Here is a 22963-nt window from a genome sequence, read left to right as displayed (position 1 = left end):
TAGAGCCTTGCAGTGTTAATTTTAAACACCAGTTTAACCAAATAGATCCACTTAACATAGATTTATGCATTAAAGAGCGAGCTCTAACAGTTTTCTGCTACATGACACTAGCAATTCCTCCTACATCCTATCATTAACACAGTAAACGATACAGTAAAACCCTTTAAGAGAAAAGATCATTGTGTTGATACCTTATTCCAGCCGCTGGCATGAACTGCGGTCTCCAGTGTACATTCCCGAAATGCCTGATATGTCACTGGCCTGTAGAGATTTTTTTAAAAGTCTGTGTCACAAAGAAGGAAAATTCTAAATTTCCAGATGAATAAATATACAGTCACTGCTCTGTTGAACTTTTTGCTGAAGCGACAAGGATTATTCGACACACTGTTTGGTACAAGATGCGGCTTTTCACAATGGTATGCACTTTTGCAAGCATTCTCTAAGCTGTGATGCACGCCTGGGAAACAGTTAATAAAAGAAATGTATATGCTAATAATTTTTTTGTAACTGCTTAGAACTTATGTGACAGAATTTTTATGTTGCAAAGAAATACCTGAATTATTAATACAGGATCAAATAAAAACAAATAAAAATGATCTCATTAGTACAGTGAAAACCAGAATGTTAACGTTTTTTAAAGGCAAAAAAATCTAAAATATTTTAAAACTAAAGGGACATGTCATTGGAAGACTTCTCACATTGAGGAGACATGAGTTAAAATAAATATCACAGGCCGGGCGCGGTGGCTCAAGCCTGTAATCCCAGCACTTTGGGAGGCCGAGGCGGGTGGATCACGAGGTCAAGAGATCGAGACCATCCTGGTCAACATGGTGAAACCCCGTCTCTACTAAAAGTACTAAAAATCAGCTGGGCATGGTGGCACATGCCTGTAGTCCCAGCTACTCAGGAGGCTGAGGCAGGAGAATTGCTTGAACCCAGGAGGCGGAGGTTGCGGTGAGCCGAGATCGCGCCATTGCACTCCAGCCTGGGTAACAAGAGTGAAACTCCGCCTCAAAAAAATAAATAAATAAATAAATAAATAAATAAATAAATATCACAATAAATTGTGATATCCTCTTTTAATTTTTTTAACTAAAAAAAATTTTTTTGGCTGGGCACAAAATCCCAGCACTCGGAGAGGCCGAGATAGGCAGATCATGAGGTCAGGAGATTAAGACCATCCTGGCCAATATGATGAAACCCAGTCTACACTAAAATACAAAAAATTAGCTGGGCCTAGTGATGCACACCTGTAGTCTCAGCTACTAAGGAGGCCGAGGCAGGAGAATCACTCGAACCCAGGAGGCGAAGACAGCAGTAAGTCAAGATGGTAGCACTGTGTTCCAGCCTGGTGACAGAGCAAGACTCCGTCTCAAAAATGGAGTCTCCCATATTCCCCAGGCTGGTCTCCAATTCCTTGGGCCCAAGTGATCCTTCCACCTTAGCCTCAATGCTAGCTGGGATTACAGGCCTGTGCCACCACCCCCAGCTGGAGTCCTATTTTTAACCAAAAATAGGAGTGTTATGATGATACAAGGGTAGAGAGAAAAGCCTGTCTGATTATTTGTATGTAAGTCTTAGTCATAGCAAAAACTCGAATCACTGATGATAACACTCATTTGTTGAGTGACTTCAAGTACTTTAAGTACTGGTTTCATGTATAAATTTTAAAAACAAAAGACTTGGTGTCAAGTAACCTATGGAGGCATCAATTACTCAGATAATAGATTAAAAATTAATTAAAATCTAGGAATTAAAAATTAATAGATTAAAAATTTACCTTCCCTCCTTTTGGACAGAGTATTAACATGTTAGAAAGAATGTGTCAGGCACAGTGGCTGAGGCCTGTAATCCCAGCACTTTGGGAGGCCAAGGTAGTAGATCACTTGAGGTCAGGAGTTCGAGACCAGCCTGGCCAACGTGGTGAAACCCCATCTCTACTAAAAATACAAAAATTAGCTGGGCTTGATGGCGCACACCTGTAATCCCAGCTGCTCCAGAGGCTGAGGCAATGGCTTGAACCCGGGAGGTGGAGGTTGCAGTGAGCCGACATCGTACCACTGCACTCCATCCAGCCTGGGCAATAAGAGCAAAACTCAAGACAGACAGACAGACAGGAAGGAAGGGAAGGAAAGGAAGGAATGGAGGGAAGGAAGGGAAGGAAGAGAAGAGACAAAAAGACGTCAAGGAAGGAAAGGGGAAGGGAAAAGGAAGGGGAGTCGGGGGAAGAAGAAAAGAGGGGAGGGGGGGAGGGGGGGAGGGGGGGAGGGGGGGAGGGGGGGAGGGGGGGAGTCTTGCTTTTGTAGGGTTTTAAAATCTCACCGCAAAGGCATTTTTCTGCTCTGACCACTGTGGTCTATGATCTCTTTAAGAATATTTAAGATTGGCCAGGTGCAGTGGCTCATGCCTGTAATCCTAGCACTTTGGGAGGCCAAGGTGAGTGGATCACAAGGTCAGGAGTTCAGAGACCAGCCTGGCCAAAATGATGAAACCCGTCTCTATTAAAAATACAAAAATTAGCCGGGCATGGTGGCGGGTGCCTGTAATCCCGGCTACTCAGGAGGCGGAGGCAGAGAAGTGCTTGAACACAGGAGGCGGAGGTTGCAGTGAGTTGAGATCGCGCCACTGTCCTACAGCCTGGGTGACAGGGCAAGACTCTGCCTCAAAAAAAAATTTTAAGATAATAGCTACCACTTAATGGCAGCCTATTATCTCAGGTTTTAACATGTTATATATTCATATTTTATATTATATATTATCACATCACACATTGGGAAACCAAAGCTCAGAAAAGGTAAGAAATTATCCCAAACCCACACAGCTGGAAAGCAGCAAGGCAGGAACTCACGCTCAGTTAGATCTGGCGTCACAGGCGACTATACTACTCCCACTTCAAGTTAGAGTTCTGACACATGCCATGACAGTGTCTAGATGTCACGTGTGGCTAATGATGATGCCATTAGAAATGTGGCTAGTGTGCTGAAAGTATAATACACACATTCTATTTCAAAGAGTAAGAAAAAACGCAAAATATCTCAATAATTTTTTGTACTGAATACATGATGAAATATTCTACGTGTACTGAGCTAAATGAAATATTAAAATTTTATTTTACTTTTTTTACATGACGGCTAGTTTTTAACTGCATTATCCGTGACTTCGACTGAATAGCACTGGTCTAGATATCTCAGAAAAGAATCCCGAAGACACAGGTATCATTCTTTTACCTGCAACAAATCAATACTACAGTGATGCTGAAAGGAAATGAGATACCAGAGATGGCCTTTTGGAATGACGAAATGTATACAGCACACACTGTCTTCCTAATAGCACCTTCCCATTAATGTGGGCCTAGTACTTTTTAGACGCCTTGGGCTAAGTAGCAGATTCATGTAAAACTTGAACTTCGGCAGATATACACAGTCTACCGACCTATATCCTCCCTGAAGCTTCACTTGCATACATCAGTCCCTTCACTTTCTGTCCTGAACTGTTTGGTGCTGCTGGGGGTCATAGCAGTCCTGACTGGTGCTTTGCCTACCAGGCTAAAGTATTTTAGCATCACTCTGAATGAAACACGATTTGAAACGTTATATACACAGACATATATGCACAAAAAATGCAGCAGATTAAAACAAAGAAAGAAAATCTAATACGTAGAAAAGTAGCTCAATAGCCAGTCCTACCTAGTGAGCTATCAGAATAGAGCGGGGAAGAAAACAGCAGGGCAGGATACCTTTTTGAAACAGCTGTTGTTCTTTTTTTTTTTTTTTTTGAGATGGAGTCTCGCTCTGTCACCCAGGCTGGAGCGCAGTGGCACAATCTCGGCTCACCGCAACCCCCGTCCCCCAGGTTCCAGCAATTCTCCTGCCTCAGCCTCCTGAGGAGGTAGGATTACGGGCGCACACCACCACACCCAGCTAACTTTTGTACTTGAAGTAAAGACAGGGTTCCATCATGTCTGTCAGGCTGGTCTCAAACTCCTGACGTCATGATCCGCCCGCCTCGGCCTCCCAAAGTGCTGGGATTACAGGCGTGAGCCACTGCACCCGGCCTGTGGTTCTTTTTTAAGAAGGGCTCAGCATTAACTTCCTACACTAACAAAACCTTTTGAAGGAATCGGTGGTATTTTCTACTTTACAATATTCCTTCAACCTTTATAATACTTCTAGTTTATATAGTTTATCATCCATTACTTATTTTCAAGTAGTAGTAACAGACCTTAAAACTTCTAAAGCTAGATTTCTGAAAAAAGAAAGAGACCTGACTTTGATACATAATAAATTTCAAAAATAATTCTATCAAGATTTGGGGAAAAAGAATAAACATTCATCCAAGACAATTCTCCTTTAAATAGATTTTGCAGTGAGAAGACATCAATTTTTCCTATAGATTATAAAAAGGACTTTAGAAACAATACTTTTAAAAGTTACCATAAAGTTAAAATTAACACACGGAGAACTGAAATGTTAAGGGTGAAATGGTTTGCTCCAAGCCAAAGTCTGTATGAAATTTGGAAAAAGATTCTTTTGCCTGCCCCATTCACTTCGTTATTTTACTCCAAGTCACGATGACGTTTACATTTTTGTGGGGAGAGGAGTGAAGCTGCAAATTTCTTCCTTCAAGTCTGACACGTAACCTGAGATTATAAAATATACGAAAGTCCACGTGCTTTGGTTTAAGAAGAGTGGAAAAATAAATAAATAAATAAATAAATAAGGCTAGGTACACTGGCTCACACCTGGAATCTCAGCACTTTGGGGAGGCTGAGGTGGAAGAGCTGCTTGACGCCAGGAGTTATAAGACTAGTCTGGACAACACAGTGAGACCCTATCGCTACACAGAATTTAAAATAAATAAACAAATTTTAAAGAGCAGAGTGGAGAGGCCCTAATGAGCTCAATCCACTCACTCTACCCAGCACTTCTTCAGGACTCCTGCAGCACCTCAGTGCCTAAGGCACTACAGAACACTTTTTGAAAACTACTGCTGTAAATCCAAATTTCCTGTATAAAGTTTCCTTCCGCAACACCCATATATCTCTCCACATTTATATTTAAATTTTACTATGTATTAAGAAAATCCAAATACTATTTTCTAATGTTTATTTTTAGAGACAAGGTCTTGCTGTGTTGCCCACCATGCAGGATACGGTGGTGTGATTATAGCTCACTGCAGCCTCAAACTACTGGGCTCAAGTGATCCTCCCACCTCAAGCCCCCAAGCAGCTGCGACTACAGGAACATGCTACTGCAGCTGTAATTTTTAATTTTAATTTTATTTATTTATTTTTTGAGACGGAGTTTTCGCTCGTTACCCAGGCTGGAGTGCAATGGCGCGATCTCGGCTCACTGCAACCTCCGCCTCCTGGGCTCAGGCAATTCTCCTGCCTCAGCCTCCTGAGTAGCTGGGATTACAGGCACGCGCCACCATGCCCGGCTAATTTTTTTGTATTTTTAGTAGAGACGGGGTTTCACCATGTTGACCAGGATGATCTCGATCTCTTGACCTCGTGATCCACCCACCTCGGCCTTCCAAAGTGCTGGGATTACAGGCTTGGGCCACCGCGCCCAGCCCCACATCTGTAATTTTTAAAAAAATTTTTGTAGAGACAGGGTCTGGCTATGCTGCTTAGGCTGGCCTTTAATACCCAGCCTCAAGCAATCCTCCTACCTGAACCTCCCAAAGTACTAAGATTATCAAATACGATTTCATTTTACTCTCTAAGCGTAATTAGTATTTTTATATTTGCTCATTTCATGATACTATGCAGCAAAAAAATTAAATTCTCATGAAACCCAAATTTCTTTCTTCTAGCAAATGGTAATCTTGATATACTTTGCTTACATCAATGTAAAAAAAAAAAAAATTTTTTTTTTTTTTTTTTTTTTTTTTTTTTTGAGATAGAGCGTCCCTCCGTCGCCCAGGCTGGAGTGCAGTGGCGCGATCTCAGCGCACTGCAACCTCCACCTCCTGGTTCAAGTGATTCTCTTGCTTCAGCCTTCCGAGTAGCTGGGATTACAGGTACCTGCCACCATGCCTCGCTAATTTTTGTATTTTTAGTAGAGATGGGTTTCACCATGTTGGCCAGGCTGGTCTCGAACTCCTGACCTCAGGTGATCCACCCACCTTGGCCTCCCAAAGTGCTGGGATTACAGGCTGATTTTTAATATTTATAATAAAAGACTTGATTCTATTTTAATACTTTCCTTATTATTAGCTTCGTGCCTTTAGCTTTAATATGGTCAGAACCATAGCTAGGAAAGAAGTTCCTTCTGTAGGAATGTAGAAGCAGTTCCATGGACAGCTGTATAACACTAACATTTAGCAACTTCTGGGATACAGATATAATTTTAAATACAGAATTCTAAAATACAGATATAATGTTAATCCCACATTACAATGCCCAAAACCCTAGCCATTATATTCATGTCGCCACTAGAGGAAATGGCAGTAAAAAGTGGTCAGGGGAAGTAAAATGGCTTGTATTTACAACTTGGTAAAAGCATTTGTTAAAACCTAACAGCTCAACATATACATACAAATTAACAAATCTAACAAATCTAGGTTGGAATAGCTAAGTCACTCCTATAAAGCAAAACTGTCATTCAAAACACACAGATGCTTTCAGAAAGCGAATTAAGAAAATGTGAAGGAAAGTGACAGAAGAAGTGCCACTGTTCACCTAAACGAAGCCTTAACCAATCCAGCGCTCATGAGAGATCCGGAGACTACTCAGAGAAGCACACCCCACTCAGCAATGTAACTCACTGGCTCAGGAGCACGTGTAATGCTTTATGGAGAGGCTCTTTCAGTTCCTGGGACACTTTTTCTCCAAGATGGGCCAGGCAGTCTTCCATTGAGCTTTCTGGATTGGCAGGGCTGAACACTGGAGAAGTGTGACGGTCAAAGCCCGTGCTGGTGAAGGCTGAACACAGGACAAAAGAAAAATCTAATATGATAAACAGTATCTACAAAATTAGCTGGCCTTGGTGGCACATGCCTGTAATCCCAGCTACTCGGGAGGCTGAGGCAGGAGAATCAATTGAACCTGGGAGGCAGAGGTTGAGGTGAGCCAGGATCACACACCACTGCACTCCAGTCTGGGCAACAAAGCAAAACTCCATCTCAAAAAAAAGAAAAAGAAACAGAAAAAAGGCCAGGCGTGCTGGCTCACGCCTGTAATCCCAGCACTTTGGGAGGCCGAGAAAGGCAGATTAAGAGGTCAGGAGATGGAGACCAGCCTGGCTGACACAGTGAAACACCATCTCTTTAAAAAAAAAAAAAAATGGTTGTGCTATAAAAGCCCAGAGGATTAAGACACCCACTATTAGGAACAAGCTAATCATTACAAGCCACTTAAAAGGGTTAGTTAATCATTGTGGACATTAATTTTTGTTGGCACATAAACATGGATAGGTCATAAATTTAGAGGTTCTTTTAGGTTTTAACGAAAAAGCTTAGTTTCAAGAGAAAAAAACAAACTAACATGTTATAATAGGCTAATCAATTTAGTTTATAATTAATGACAAACAAGTATAAAAATGATAAATGACAGGTAATTTCTGGCTCTGTTATCCCTCTATTACAATTTTGTTTTTAAGATTTTGTTGCCGGTGTGGTAGCTCGCACCTGTAATCCCAGCACTTTGGGAGGCTGAGGCGGGCGGATCACCTGAGGTCGGGAGTTCAAGACCAGCCTGACCAACACGGTGAAACCCTGTCTTTACTTAAAAAATGTTTTTTTAAAGATATTTTTTAAAAGATTTTGTTTTACATTTATAAAAGTGGCACTTACATCAGATTCTAATCATCCTCAGAGGATGCATCCATTGCTTTCATTTCTTTATTAAAATGAACTTTCAAACTTAATATTACTGCATATGGGTAAATTTTTAAACTATTATATGAAGATTATACAAACAAGTATAAAAGTTGAACCAGAAGCCGAGCACAATGGCTCACACCTGTACTCCCAGCATTTTGGGAGGGCAAGGAAAGCAGATGGCTTGAGTCCAGGAATTCAAGACCAACCTGGGCAACATGGCAAAACCCCATCTCTACTAAAATTACCAAAAACTAAGGGCAGGCACGGTGGCTCACACCCAGGATCCCAGCACTTTGGGAGGCCGAGGCAGGAGGATCACCTGAGGTTGGGAGTTCGAAACCAGCCTGACCAACATGGAGAAAACCTGTCTCTACTAAAAATACAAAATTAACTGGGAGTAGTAATGCAAGCCTGTAATCCTAGCTACTTGGGAGGCTGGGGCAGGAGAATTGCTTGAACCCGGGAGGCAGAGGTTGAAACGAGCCAAGATTTCATCACTGCACCCCAGCCTGGGCTACAAGAGCAAAACTCACACACACACACACACACACAAAATTAGCTGGGTGTGGTGGCACATATGCCTGTAGTCCCAGCTACTCGCAGGGCTGAAGTGGGAGGATCGCTTGTGCCCAGGAGGTCAAGACTACAGTGAGCCTTGATCATGACATTACACGCTAACCTGGGCAACAAAGTGAGACTGTCTCCCCGCCCCCCCCCAAAAAAAAAACAAATTAACTAAATAAAAATAAAACTTGAACCCAGAAAAAGCAGTCATAACTAGTTGTAGAGACTTAGTCATCATCTGCACAAAATGTTTATTGCATAATCTAAGCGTTACTCCTATAAGAATGCAAATTTTACTAGAGTTAAGTATGTATTTCTTTTTTTTTTTTTTTTTGAGACAGAGTCTCGCTCTTGTTGCCCAGGCTGGAGTACAATGGCGCAATCTCGGCTAACTGCAATTTCCACTTCCCAGGTTCAAGCGATTCTCCTACCTCAGCGTCCCAAGTAGTTGGGATTACAAGCATGTGCCACTACACCCGGCTAATATTTTTGTATTTTTAGTACAAAATTTTTTAATACAAAAAATTAGCCGGACATGGTGGCATGCACCTGTAGTCTCAGCTACTCCAGAGGTTGAGGCAGGAGAATCACCTGAACCCGGGAGGTGGAGGTTGTGGTGAACCGAGATCACGACATTGCACTCCAGCCTGGGGAACAGAGCGAGACTCTGTCTCAAAAAAATCAAAAAGTTAGCTAGGCACCTGTGATCCCAGCTATTTAGGAGGCTGAGGCAGGAGAACCGCTCGATCGTGGAAGGAAGAGGTGGCAGTGAGCCGAAATCGCGCCACTGCATGCCAGCCTGGGCAACAGAGCAAGGCAGTGTCTTAAAAAAAAATTATGCTAAGTAGAAAATGCCAGTCACAAAAGACCACATAGTGAACTATTCTATTTACGTATATTTCCAGAATAGGCAGATCAACAAAAACCAAATGGAGATGAGCAGTTGAGTGGTGTGGGGTGGGGTTGAGACCTGGGGCTGGTAGGAATGGGAAGTGGCTGCCAATGTGTACTGTGGCTCTTTTTGGAAGTGTTCTAAATTGCTCTAAATTTGGAAGTGTTCTAAAGTGTTCTAAATTTAGACTGTGGTGATAAATTCTGTGAATACACTCAAAGCACTTAACTGGACTTTTTTATTATTATTACTATTTTAATAAATAGAGGCATGGTCTCCCTATGTTGCCCAATCTGATTTTGAACTCAAGGGCTCAAGCAATCATCCTGCCTTGGCCTCCCGAAGTGCTGGGATTACAGGCATGAGTCCCTGTGCTCAGCCTGAACTGGACCTTTTAAATGGGTGAATTTTATGGTATGTGAAATATATCTCAAGAAAGCTGTAAAAAATATGTATCATTGGGCAAGATGTTTCATGCAGTATTGGCTATGGAAGGCAAAAGAGGAAATAATGCAAATGCTGTGTAGCAGTAGTTGTCCAATGAAAAAAATAATAATAATCCAATAATAAGGGAACAGGCCGGCCAGGCATGGTGGCTCACACCTATAATCCCAGTGCTCACTGCACTCCAGCCTGGGCAACAGAGCAAGACCGTGTCTCTGAAATAACAGTAATAATAATCATCATCAATATCATCATCGACATAAGGGAATGACTGAGTAAAAACATTTATTCAGTGAATAAAATTTCATGCAATTACTATTTTTAAAATTTATGATGTAATGTTAAGAGTGAAAAAATGGCTATAAAGTTAAATGTACATTATAATTACAGTCATCTATAGCATATATGTATGCAAAAATAAAAGAAGCATATGCTTACCTTTTCCCTTTTAATGTCGTTATGACTTATAAAGGTTAATACCAAATACGAATCAAACCCCAGTGAATGGAAAGAACCATAATATTAACATGATCATGTGTCCGGTACTTAACAGCAGAAACTGCTGCATCTTACCTGTGAGGTACAGCTGGGGCACTTCCATACACATACCCCCAGAAAAGGAAAAAGGCTACCTTCTAGTTTCACCCTCATAAAGGATACCAATGTAAAACTGGTATAAGTTGTTAAATGTTGAGAACACTCCATTGTAAAAATCAAATTAAACCAACACCAAACGACTTCTGATTAACTAGAAAAATAAGAACAAACAGACCTTCAGAAATTTCTTTGTCCAGAGATTTTAGCTCTTCTTCAATTTCAGTTTTAACTTTTAATAAAATTTCTTCATCCAGAGATTGTGAAGCTATATCTAGTTGAACCCCTGAAAGCAACAATAAAAATATTATTGAAAGAGGAAGAGATAAACCTTTAAAATACAATAGCACTTTAATTGTTAAGCCAAAAAAATGCAAAATCAAAATTCATTATCAAAATTAGGCAATGTAGGAAATCCTTTCTGCAATTATTAAAAACAAAAACAAAAACAAAAAAACAACAACCTTTAGTAGAAATATTTGGGCCGATCTTTTTTTTTTTTCAAGACAAAGTCTTGCTTTGTAACCAGGCTGGGGTGCAGTGGTGCAATCTCGGCTCACTGCAACCTCCGCCTCCTGAGTTCAAGTGATTTTCCTGCCTCAGCCTCCCTAGTAGCTGGAACTACAGGCACTTGCCACCATGCCCAGCTAATTTTTGTGTTTTTTAGTAGAGACAGGGTTTCATCATGTTGGACAGGATGGTCTTGGATCTCTTGACCACATGATCCGCCTGCCTCAGCCTCCTAAAGTGCTGGGATTACAGGCGTGAGACACGGCGCCTAGCCAGACCTATCTATTAGAGAGTGAATAAGAGTCCACCTTTCCAGATGTTTCTGTCAGAAACAGGGAAATGGAGCTGAAACTTCAGAAATACAACTCAAGAGGAGATTGGGAAAAATGTATCAATTAAGTGCCAGCCCTCTTTTCATAAACAATGTATCCTTTAAAAAATAAAGTATGAAGATGAAATATGATAAAAACAAAAAGAATTCATGTTAATATTGTAGTGGTGGTGGGGGATGTCCATTCCCCCACTTCAAATTATCTAGACCCCTAACTGTATCACTTTTGGACGCATTTTTAAATGATACACTTCTAGCGTTTTGCACATGCTTCGTAATTTTCTTTCTTTTCTTTCCCTAACCCCACCCACATTTGAACGGTTAGTTGACCGCTGCTTAAGTCCACAAGACACACAGCTGAGGCTAAAATTCCACCACTAAGGTCATAACGATTTCTTTGTACTATCACATTAGATTTATGAGAGTTATGCTCATCAGCAGTCTCTCATGCTTATTACTGGTTAATTCCATTTTGCTACTAACTTTTCTAAACGCAGCAAGACAGTTACCTATCTTTGTAAGTACTAAGGTACAAAAAAAGACACTGTTGAAGCCTGAAAGCAGTACCTCTGTCATTTGCCAGTCCAATTTCAGGCAAGTTACTTTTAGTGATAACAACCCTTTGAGACAGGTATTATTATTACCCTCAGTTTGCAGGTGAAAAACCTAAGGCACAGGGAAGAGACCTGACGAAGCACACACTGACAGCTCAGATACAAACCCAGGCAATCAACTTTCAGGGTCTGGGCCCCAACCACTGCACAATGTCACCTCTTGTCATTCTTGCAAGCATGGGCTGTATTAAATCAAACACCCCAAAGTCCAGGCCTGCCTCTATGACAGTGACCACAGCATAGCAGTTCTTGTGCTTTCTGAGATTTCAGGCTCTTAGAGAATGTGAATAAAATAACAGCCCCTCCTCCCAGAATGTTTGGCAAGCAATTTTAGGACATTCATGGAGCCTTTCAGGACCTCTGTTAAGTCTCGGTTTAAACACTTCACTAATTACCACTGAATTCTCCTTCTTTCCGTCTCCCTGACTCCACATACCCACACCCACTGCGTAATACAGTCCTCTTTCATTTGGTTAATATACTATAGTTTTGTACTATTGGTTAACCTGACTTAATGAGCAGTGGCCAATGGTCACCAACCACTAAAAGGCTCCAGGAGACAGATAAAGAAGAGTAATCTCAGGGAAATGAAGGTGAGACAGAGTAGAGAATGGGGCTTGGCCCCACTCCACTAATGTGTTTTTCCATACATTCTCAATGACCGCCAAACCTTTTTTTTTTTTTGAGACGGAGTTTCGCTCTTGTTACCCAGGCTGGAGTGCAATGGCGTGATCTCGGCTCACCGCAACCTCTGCCTCCTGGGTTCAGGCAATTCTCCTGCCTCAGCCTCCTGAGTAGCTGGGATTACAGGCACGCGCCACCATGCCCAGCTAATATTTTGTATTTTTAGTAGAGACGGGGTTTCACCATGTTGACCAGGACGGTCTCGATCTCTCGACCTCGTGATCCACCCGCCTCGGCCTCCCAAAGTGCTGGGATTACAGGCTTGAGCCACCGCGCCCGGCAAACCGCCAAACCTTACAGCACCACCCCAACTGGCACCATACCTGCTGACAGACCTTGCAGGTATTGTATGAAGAAACCATAGGCAGCACCCTGCCATAAATCTTACTCAAAGTTAGCTCTACAAGTCACATGAGCTCAAGGAGACTGACAAATCCTAATCTCTAGTCTCATTATAATACAAACTTATCACCCAAGAAGGGGCTTATCTGCCACTTTCTGATTGTGTGTTAGCACGATTCCTTACTGTGTCTGCACACCCCGCATTCCACCCACACATGCAGTGATGCTCACCTACCTCGTCAATCATGCACTCCCCTCGGAGAGCCAGACGGAGAACCCTCCCTCCCTTAGGTCCAACCTTTCTGGGCATAAGGATTTTTTTTGAGATGAGGTTTTGCTCTTGTTGCCCAGGCTGCAGTGCAATGGCACGATCTCGGCTCACTGTAACCTCTGGCCTCACCAGGTTCAAGTGATTCTCCTGCCTCAGCCTCTTGAGTAGCTGGGATTACAGGCGACCACCACCACGCCTGGCTAATTTTTTGTATTTTTGATAGAGATGAGGTTTCACCATGTTGGCCAGGCTTGTCTCAAACTCCAGACCTCAGGTGATCCACCCACCTCGGCCTCCCAAAGTGCTGGGATGACAGGCGTGAGCCACTGCACCCAGCCCATGAATTTTAATACAACCTGGTCTGGGAAACTTGCTTGGCCTTGTGTCAATTTCTATTACACAGGAGGCTCTGAACCTGTGGTCGGTAATAGATGGAAAAACGAACAAATGAAAGATTTCTATCCAGAAACTAGAACACAAAGGAGACCAAAATGTTTCTCCTGAAGGTTAAAAGTGGGCAAATTTGGGGGTAAAACAGCATAGTTGCTTTTATAGCTTTAAAAGTTGATATAAAAAGCTCAAGTTCGGCCGGGCGCGGTGGCTCAAGCCTGTAATCCCAGCACTTTGGGAGGCCGAGGCGGGTGGATCACGAGGTCGAGAGATCGAGACCATCCCGGTCAACATGGTGAAACCCCGTCTCTACTAAAAATACAAAAAAATTAGCTGGGCGTGGTGGCGCGTGCCTGTAATCCCAGCTACTCAGGAGGCTGAGGCAGGAGAATTGCCTGAACCCAGGAAGCGGAGGTTGCGGTGAGCCGAGATCGCGCCATTGCACTCCAGCCTGGGTAACAAGAGCGAAACTCCGTCTCCAAAAAAAAAAAAAAAAAAAAAAGCTCAAGTTCTCTGTACACTGCAAAAATATTCTTTCTTGAATAACATTTTTTTCTTCTACTTTCAGAGGATTTCAGTACTACAGAGCAAAGATTTCCATTTGAACCAAAAATTTCGGATAAAAAGAGCCAAAGTGGCTGGGCATGGTGGCTCACACTTGTAATCCCAGCACTTCAGGAGGCCAAGGCAGGTGGATCACCTAAGGTCAGGAGTCCAAGACCAGCCTGGTGAAATGCCACCTCTACCAAAAAAAAACCAAAAAATTTGCTAGGCATGGTGGCGGGCACCTGTAATCCCAGCTACGCAGGAGGCTGAGGTGAGAGAATTGGTTGAACCCAGGAGGCAGAAGTTGGAGTGAGCTGAGATCGCACATTGTACTCCAGCCTGGGCGACAAGAGCAAAACTCCATCTCAAAAAATAAATAAAAAAGAGCCAAAGCAATCGACATAGGAGCAGAGTCCACATTCCTGGGACGTGGGCCAGATTCACAATCACATCAATAACCCTAGCTTGGTTTTTAGCCAGAGGCTTTCAAGGAAGCCAAGATAATTCAGAGCCATGCTAGGAATCTGGCTCATCCCTGGGACTTAAATTCAGGCTTACCTGAACACCCACAGGATACTGAATTGTACACTTAGTGGCTAACCTTTAGTTAAAGGAGAGTGATTTTTCATTTCCCTAGAGATTAAAGATAAATAACTTGTAGGGACAATGAAGTCCCCACCTGGATGTAGGGGAATCAGGTATGTCCTGCACATCTACACAGCACAAAAATGAATAAGCCTTGTCCAGCACATGAAACGATTTATAGTCTGGGGAAGTTCAGGGAGGGCAGGACAACAGCAAGCATTTACAAAGTACCTGTTATTTAACAGTCACAGCAGTAAACATTTCCTGTGTGTTATTTCATTTAATTTCTAAGCCAGTGTGATGAGAAATGAAATAATAGTTCCATTTGAAGATGAGAAACCTGAAGCTTGGATAGGTTCTACCACTACTATGAAAAAGTTATACCTGGAACTCTGGCGAGTCCAACTACAAAATCGTTAATACAGGCTGTGCTCTCGCCATCTTCTGGTTGGGTGGCTAGGAACCAAAGATCTCAGACACATTTTTGATGTGATTAAATAGTAACAGAGAGCAGAAAGGTTGTCTAGATCAGTGATACTGTCCTCTGACAGGGACTTTCATGTCCCCTTATTTAATCTTCACTTCAGTTGGGTATGGTGGCTCGCGCCTGTAATCTCAGCATTTTGGGAGGCCGAGGCAGGAGGACTGTTTGAGCTTAGGAGTTCAAGAACAGCCTGGGAAACATAGCTAGACCTTGTTTCTACTAAAAAACAAAAAAACTAGCCAGGCACAGTGGCATGTTCCTGTCATCCCGAATACTCAGGAGCCTGAGGTGGGAAGATTGCTGGAGCCGGGGAGGTTGAGGCTGCAAGCCACGGTTGCACCACTGCATTTCAGCCTGAGCCTGGGCAACAGAGCAAGACCCTGTCTCAAAAAAAAAAAAAAAAAAAAAGAAAGAAAAAGACAAAAAGAATCTTCACTTCTATATGTTTTCTTTTTCTTTCCTTTCCTTTTTTTTTTTTTGCAGACACTGTCTCACCCTGTTGACTAGACTAGAATGCAGTGGCATTATCATGGCTCACAGCAGCCTCGATCTCCTAGGCTCAAGCAATCTTTCCACCTCAGCCTCTCAGGTAGCTAGCACTACAGATACACACCACCATGCCCGGCTAATTTGTGTGGGGTTTTTTTTTTTTTTTGGGTAGAAACAAAGTTTCACCATGTTGGCCAGGCTGATCTCAAACTCCTAGCCTCCAAGGATCCACCCACCTTGGCCTCCCTCATGCTGGGATCATAGGCATGAGCCACCAGGATCTCCCTATGTTTTCATTTTTTGCAAGCAAATCAAAGAATCCCAAATTCACAAATGGGCTTTTAATTCCATTAAATTAACAAAATTAGGGATTCCCAGGGGCGGCCGGAGGTGTGGACTTAGCCTCCCAGACTGCCCTGGGAAGATGTTCTACCATATCTCCCTAGAGCATGAGATCCTGCTGCACCCGCGCTACTGCGGCCCCAACTTGCTCAACACGGTGAAGCAGAAGCTCTTCACCGAGGTGGCGGGGACCTCGCTGTAACCACCACTGACAATATCGGTGCTGGTATGATCCAGCCAGGCCGAGGCTTCGTCCTCTATCCAGCTAAGTACAAGGCCATTGTTTTCCGGCCCTTTAAAGGAGAAGTCGTGGATGCTATTGTCACTCAGGTCAACAAGGTTGGACTCTTCTCAGAAATTGAAGCAAACCTATGTCTTGCTTCATCTCTCGACATTCTGTCCCTTTAGAGATGGAGTTTGATCCTAACTCCAACCCACCATGCTACAAAACAATGGATGAGGATACTGTGATTCAGCAGGATGATGAGATCTGCTTAAAGACTGTGGGGACCCGTGTGGACAAGAATGACGTTTTTGCTATTGGCTCCCTGATGGATGATGACTTAGGGCCTGTAAGCTGAGCCTGGTGGCCTCCTACCTTGGTCCTGATCTAGGAAGTGTGACTGTCACACTTACTGTGCTGTCCAGAGGTCCAGTCTGGCTGCTGCTGCGGAGGCCAGGCAGGCAACTCATCCCCGGAAGGTTCTTCTTTTGGCTCAGCTACTGCTTTCTGATTTCTCAGTATGCGTGCTATGTAAAAAAGCCCTTGGTTCTCATGGAAGTGTTATCTTTTTTTTTTTTTTTTTTTTTTAAGCAGGAACAGTAACTCTTTAAAAAGGCTGTATAGTTGACTGCTTACTACCCCCTCTCTTCCTTAGACTGATGCCTCTACTAGCCTCAGCCACCCAGGGGATCTGACTAGCCCATCTGTCAAGGTTTAATGTTGACCTCAATGAAGTCAAGGCTCTGATGTTGGGTCTTTGGCTTCCAGCAAATGACAACATCATTAGTGGCATTCTGAGTCCTGATCTAATTCCAGAATGTTTGCCCTTCTCCTGCCCTTAAAAGTAACCAAGAGTATAACTGGGAAAGAAGGGAGAGGAGACAGCAGACAGGGAGAGATGAACAAGAGGCGAGTAATGACACAGACTGCGGGATCTCAACACAGCCCTTCCTAAGATGGGTATCTAAACAAAAGTGTATCACTATTCTAAACTGAACTGCAAATGGAAAAGGGCTCAGAATCTAGTTAAGGTAACACAAAAATGTGTGAAATGTCTACAGGATTAAACAAACATGTCACTTTTCCCTGACACTAATAAAAAAATTAATAAAATTAATTTACTTATATTAACAAAAGTCAAGAAACTTGATTCTATCATCTGTGGGTATTTAAAATACCTTTAAAAAAGGTTAAACATTTTTACATATCACAGACTCTGACTCATTTTCTACTTTTAAGCTGACAAAAATAACTTTCCTTTAAGCCATGTAAAACATTTTCCTTATGAGCTGAGGCTAACCAAAATAAAACTCAAATCCTTTTATTTTTGTATTTTTTATTTTTTGAGAATGGGGTCTCACTATATTGCCGAGAAAGGTCTCAAACTCCTGGACCCAAGCCATCCTCCTGCCTCCACCTCCCTAAGTGTCAGGATCCTTAAAAGTGGCAATGTAACACAAAGGATCTCCTCAATGTCACCATTAACATATAGTTTGCTTAATGACATTTCACTTACTTCTGCCTAAGGAAATACCTTTCACAGAACTACATTCATTAAATCCGAAAATGTTACATAAAACAGACAATCTCGGCCAGGCGCCATGGCTCACGTCTGTAATCCGAGCACTTTGGGAGGCCAAGAAGGGTGGATCACAAGGTCAGGAGTTCAAGACCAGCCTGGCCAAGATGGTTAAAACCCTGTCTCTACTAAATATACAAAAAATTAGCTGGGCGTGGTGGCAGGCGCCTGTAATCCCAGCTACTAGGAAGGCTGAGGCAAAGAAATGCGTGAATCTGGGAGGTGGAGGTTATAGTGAGCCGAGACCGTGCCACTGCACTCCAGCCTGGACAACAGAGCAAGACTCTGTTTGGGAAAAGACAAAAAACCAAAAAAAAAAAAACAACCAAAAAAAAAAAAACAAAACAGACAATCTGTTACGCAAAATTTGAGGCAACTTTATTCTAGAAAGATCCTATGCCAATTTATACTTATCTTTATAAATTCTCATAAAGCATAAAAGTCTACCTTTACAGACAGGCTTCTAATAAATCTCCACTACTATTTATAATTATAATAGGTTTTCTTTTAGAAGTACTTTGTAGTGTTGGATGACTCTGCAACAGCACTGATTAATGTAACTCCACAAGGTATCCTGATCGCCAGAATATATCATGACATTATTAAAGCAAATCAAACAGACTGGTAAATTAATTTATGGCCAATCTCATTTCTTGCAATAAAATTCTCTCTTTCCCTTCCAGCTTCCTGGAAAGCAGCCATAAAGTAGATAAGCTTTGAAGTCAGGCCTTCTAACTCACCACTTGAGCAAGGAAAATAATCTTCTCGGACCTCTCCTCCTTACGTATTATTTTTTTATTGAGACAGAGTCTCACTCTGTCGCCCAGGCTGGAGTGCAGTGGCGTAATTTCAGCTCATTACAACCTCTGCCTCCTGGGATCAAGCAATTTTCCCACCTCAGCTTCCTGAGTAGCTGGAATTACAGGCATGTGCCACCATCTCCGGCTAATTTTTTTATTTTTAGTAGGGACGGGGTTTCGCCATGTTGGCCAGACTTGTCTCGAACTCCTGACCTCAGGTAATCCACCTGCCTCAGCCTCGCGAAGTGCTGGGATTATAGGCGTGAGCCACCGTGACCAGCCACATCTCTTGTCTTATATAAAATGGGAAAATAATACCTACCACAAAGGGTTATTGTGAAGAGATAAATGCCCAATAGATACGAACTCCCACTCACCAATTCTCTTCATGCTGTAAAATTTCATTATCAGATAATTATCTTTCCTGACCCCTCATCTCTGTGAATAGAAATCAGCTAATCACAGATTTCTAGTCAATGATGCTTATACAGAACATGCTTTCCACACTGTAAAAGTTAGGAACAGCAGGACGACTTCTGTCAGTTTAGATAATGCCATGTAACATAAAATAGGGCTGTTTCAACACAAACTAGGAGAAATCGTGACAGGCAGTTATTCTTGCTCTTAAATTGCTGCTAGAGAGGATGGCTTACTTAACATGTGTTGCTTCAATTTGTTGGAAATTGCAGAAAAAATTGATGGGGGAAGTTTTACTAAAAAGCTATATTCCTGAATACCAGATTTCTGTGACCCATGTTTCCAAGGGGGGATTGCCTCTAATGGACTTACCTTGATTTTTTTTCCAGGCTAAAGTAACTCTGTCATACTCAGCAATGTAAGAATTTTGATCGATCACTGTCATGAGCCACAGTGAATGAAATCAATCCCTCTTGTAGCTAGTGACACTCCTTCACACATATTTCAAAGACAGAAACAGAAACAACCACCAGGCTGAAGAAAGTTTGGGTTTGCCCTCCAAATTCCACACAACATTTCTAACTTCACATTCTGATTCTGCTCTTGACCTGCCCTTAATCAGAAATGGAGACCACCTAAATGTTTTGGACTCCTTGCAGAGAATATAATCTACTGGATCCATTTTTCGACAGGGTTTCCTGACATGATAGGTAGTCTCCATTCCTCCGCACTGTAGAGTTTATCCTCATATTAAGCTGGACCATCAGAAAAGTAGTTATGGGCCGGGTGCGGTGGCTCACCGGACCCGGTAATCACAGTACTGTGGGAGGCCGAGGCGGACAGGTCACTCGAGGCCAGGAGTTGAGAGGCGGAAACCCCTCTCTATTAAAATACGAAAATCAGCCGGGCATGGTGGCAACAGGCCTGTAGTCCCAGCTACTTGGGAGGCTGAGGCAGGAGGCAGAGGTTGCAGGGAGCCAAGATCACTCCACGGCACTCCAGCCTGGGTGACAGAGTGAGACCATCTCAAAAAACAAAAAAAAGAAAAGTATACATGTATAATCTAGGTCCCTAGAGAGTGTTAACTACTTAACTGAATTGTACTTCAATGTAACTTCCTTATCTTTATCCAGAATCACATTAAGAGACAGTTTACTACATTTGATACTGGCAACATTTTCTACTGTATTTCTGTGTCCTATGTTACAAAGCTCTAAGTGGGAAAAAAGAAATCTTTTAAAGAACTATTCTCCAACCAAAAGAAACTAGCATAGCTTCTAAATCATGGTGTGGGGGCACAGCATGGGGGAAGACTCCTAGAACTAAGTACGCCCTCTGTTTTATAGTGTATGTATGTATGTGTCATGTATGTATTTGGCTTTGCCAAAAACCAAATTCACAGCTCAGTGCTTGTATAACTGAAGAAGATCTCACAGACTACTTATGTACTTATCTATGATCTGTTATTCCTACTATAGAAATGTACAATTTTCCTACTACTGATTTCATAATTTACTATTTGGATTTTTCCATTATGCATCAATATAAGCCACATTAAATTATATGTAACAAGGAATTTTTTTAAAAAAGTATTACTATTTTCATCCAGTATGAACACACTGCCAATTTCTCACTATCTAACAAAACAAGGCAGACGTGGTACCACGTTGCAGTCCCAGCTCTAGGCAGGAGGATCCCTTGAGCCCAGAGTTTGAGGCCATACTGTGCTAAAATCATGCCTGTGAACAGCCACTGTACTCTAGCCTGGGCAACACAGCGAGAACCCATTTCTAAAAAACAAAACAAAAACTCAAACATTCTATATTTTTGCTTAACATAAACTGCCTCTCTGGTTTCCTCATCATTCAAATTCTGTCTACCCTTGAAAAACCAATTTAACTCTCTACTTCAAAATGTCTTCACTGACTGCTGTGTTTACAGATCACTGACCTTAAAAATTTATACATTTAGCCTGTGCCACAAAGTTGAACACTTAAAAATACACTATCCTATACTGTTTGACGATTTTGTCCTTTATTATCATTATTCCAACCAGATTACAAACACTTTGGGATATACTTCCTTTGTCCTAGACTTGTGTGAAAAATGGACTAAAAAAATACTCAAATATTTCATAGCTACCACTATCTACTATGACGAAACTTAAAGGGTTACAATGTATAGATGTGTATGTATAGATGACAAGCTCACTGTATTCTCTATGTATACATGACAACTTCACTGGGGAGAGGAGACACTTAAAATAAACACATAATAGGCTGAGTGCAGTGGCTCATACCTATCATCCTAGCACTTTAGGAGGCCAAGGTAGGCGGATCACTTGAAATCAGGAGTTCGAGACCAGCCTGGCCAACCTGGTAAAACACCGTTTCTACTGAAAATACAAAAATTAGCCAGGCATGGTGGCATGCGCCTGCAATCCCAGCTACTCAGGAGGCTGAGGCAGGAGAATAGCTTGAACCTGGGAGGTGGAGGTTGCAGCGAGCCAAGATTGCGCCACTGTACTCCAGCCTGGGCGACAGAGCAAGGCTGTCTCAGAACACACACACACACACACACACACACACACCCCCACCCACAACACAAAATAAAATAAGAACTAAAAATAAGTTCAGAGGAATTTAAAAAATACAACATTCCCATTCCAGCAAGTGTAGCTTAAAAATACAAATAAATAAAAATACAAAGTTACCAGTATATTTTGAGGCTAGCTCAAATGACAAAAGAAATAAAGAAAATAAGACGTCATATGACATCAGACAAATATGAGAACAGACCAACCGCATAGACAAGCAGATAAATAGAGCATTTACTTATGGCTATAAATCATGATGGAGAATACTGAAAACCGGGAATGGAAAGAGTAAGCCCTCCGCCGTTACTTGCATGCTTATGAGAGTTTAATCCGTGACTAAACCACAGAACTTTAGATTTAGGGTTATAGTCTGTAGAGGCTGTCAACTCTATCCTCATACATAAAGAATATGAGACTTCAGAGAATTTAATGACTAGCCCGAGTTCTAAAAATCACAGATAAATAACATTAGAAACTACATATTCTGGCACTGACTCCCAGGACACATAACTGTAATTTTTTGGTGCACAGTGACAAAGAATACATGGATGCTTTTTCTGCCATCTGTCCCTTTTTGGAAAATCTGCATACCCAAAACATATACAAACCCACACATCCAATCATACCACCACCATCCCACAAAGCAAATGACAAAAATGTCATGGTTACCATACGCCTCACCCCACCAGATTAAAGGAAAGCAGCTGATTAAAGGAGAGCTTATTCTCATGAGACTAATGTGATGCTGATTACACATGACAAGTTGTCATACTTCATAATAAACCATGTGGAAAACCTAACCAGAAAATGTCTGCTGCTGTTAGGACACAAAGGTTATTTATTTAGCTGACCAATGACACAGATAGACTCAGTGATTTTCATTTAATTAATCCTCCCCACCTAGACTGTCTAGAGCACCGAGCTACACAGCAGGGCCAATGCTGCATAAATCCTGGACTACGAACTGCAAGACAAGTATTTCAAAGATAAACAGACTTTAGCACACTAAATCCCACCCACCTCAGTTTCAAAGGAAGTCAGGTGAGTCAGCAATCCTATTCCAGCCCTGAAATTCATTCAGAGATATCAAAGTGAACAGAAGATTAACAAGTTTAGCCAAGTTGAACGGACTAGACCTCCCAGAGCAATCTACTTTCTAAATCTATGGTTCTCCAAACTGGAAACACATTTAAATATCCCATAAAACACATTGAATTGTAGATTCCCAGGTCCCAACATGGAGTGTCTGGTTCTGTAGGTCTAGGGTAGAGCTCCATGATCTTTGTTTTAGCAAGTATTCAGGCAATTAGCCTTGTAAGTAACACTCTAGACAGTCCAAGTAATTACAACCACATAAAAAAGGTCTATTGAACATATAGACAGAATGGTTCAACTGTTCATTAACTAGCAAAAACAAATACCGCAAAATATATCTGACT

At 42.0% G+C, this 22963-nt stretch overlaps 1 protein-coding gene and 1 pseudogene across 8 annotated transcripts in view; one reads left to right on the top strand and one right to left on the bottom strand.

The window, feature by feature from the left end:
- BCL2L13 (BCL2 like 13) overlaps positions 1-22963 on the bottom strand; it is a 78449-nt gene that overhangs the window by 30950 nt on the left and 24536 nt on the right. For 2 of the 8 annotated variants that reach the window (XM_003942696.4, XM_074391051.1), the window contains exons 3-5: positions 10500-10607; positions 6772-6928; positions 192-261 (exon numbers count right to left, since the gene is read on the bottom strand). In XM_003942696.4, coding sequence (XP_003942745.3) covers positions 192-261; positions 6772-6928; positions 10500-10607 — 335 coding nt within the window. Of the gene's footprint in view, positions 1-191; positions 262-6771; positions 6929-10499; positions 10608-14251; positions 14277-22963 lie in introns of those variants that run through there. The other 6 variants (XM_074391056.1, XM_074391053.1, XM_074391050.1 and 3 more) reach the window with 5 other exon arrangements.
- Positions 15949-16755, top strand: LOC101040978 (DNA-directed RNA polymerase II subunit RPB7 pseudogene; annotated as a pseudogene).

The sequence above is a fragment of the Saimiri boliviensis genome, chromosome 21, assembly GCF_048565385.1.
Source record: "Saimiri boliviensis isolate mSaiBol1 chromosome 21, mSaiBol1.pri, whole genome shotgun sequence".
NCBI lineage: Eukaryota > Metazoa > Chordata > Mammalia > Primates > Cebidae > Saimiri > Saimiri boliviensis.
The sequence above is the reverse complement of the archived record's forward strand: the minus strand, read 5'-3'. Positions and strand labels throughout refer to the sequence as shown.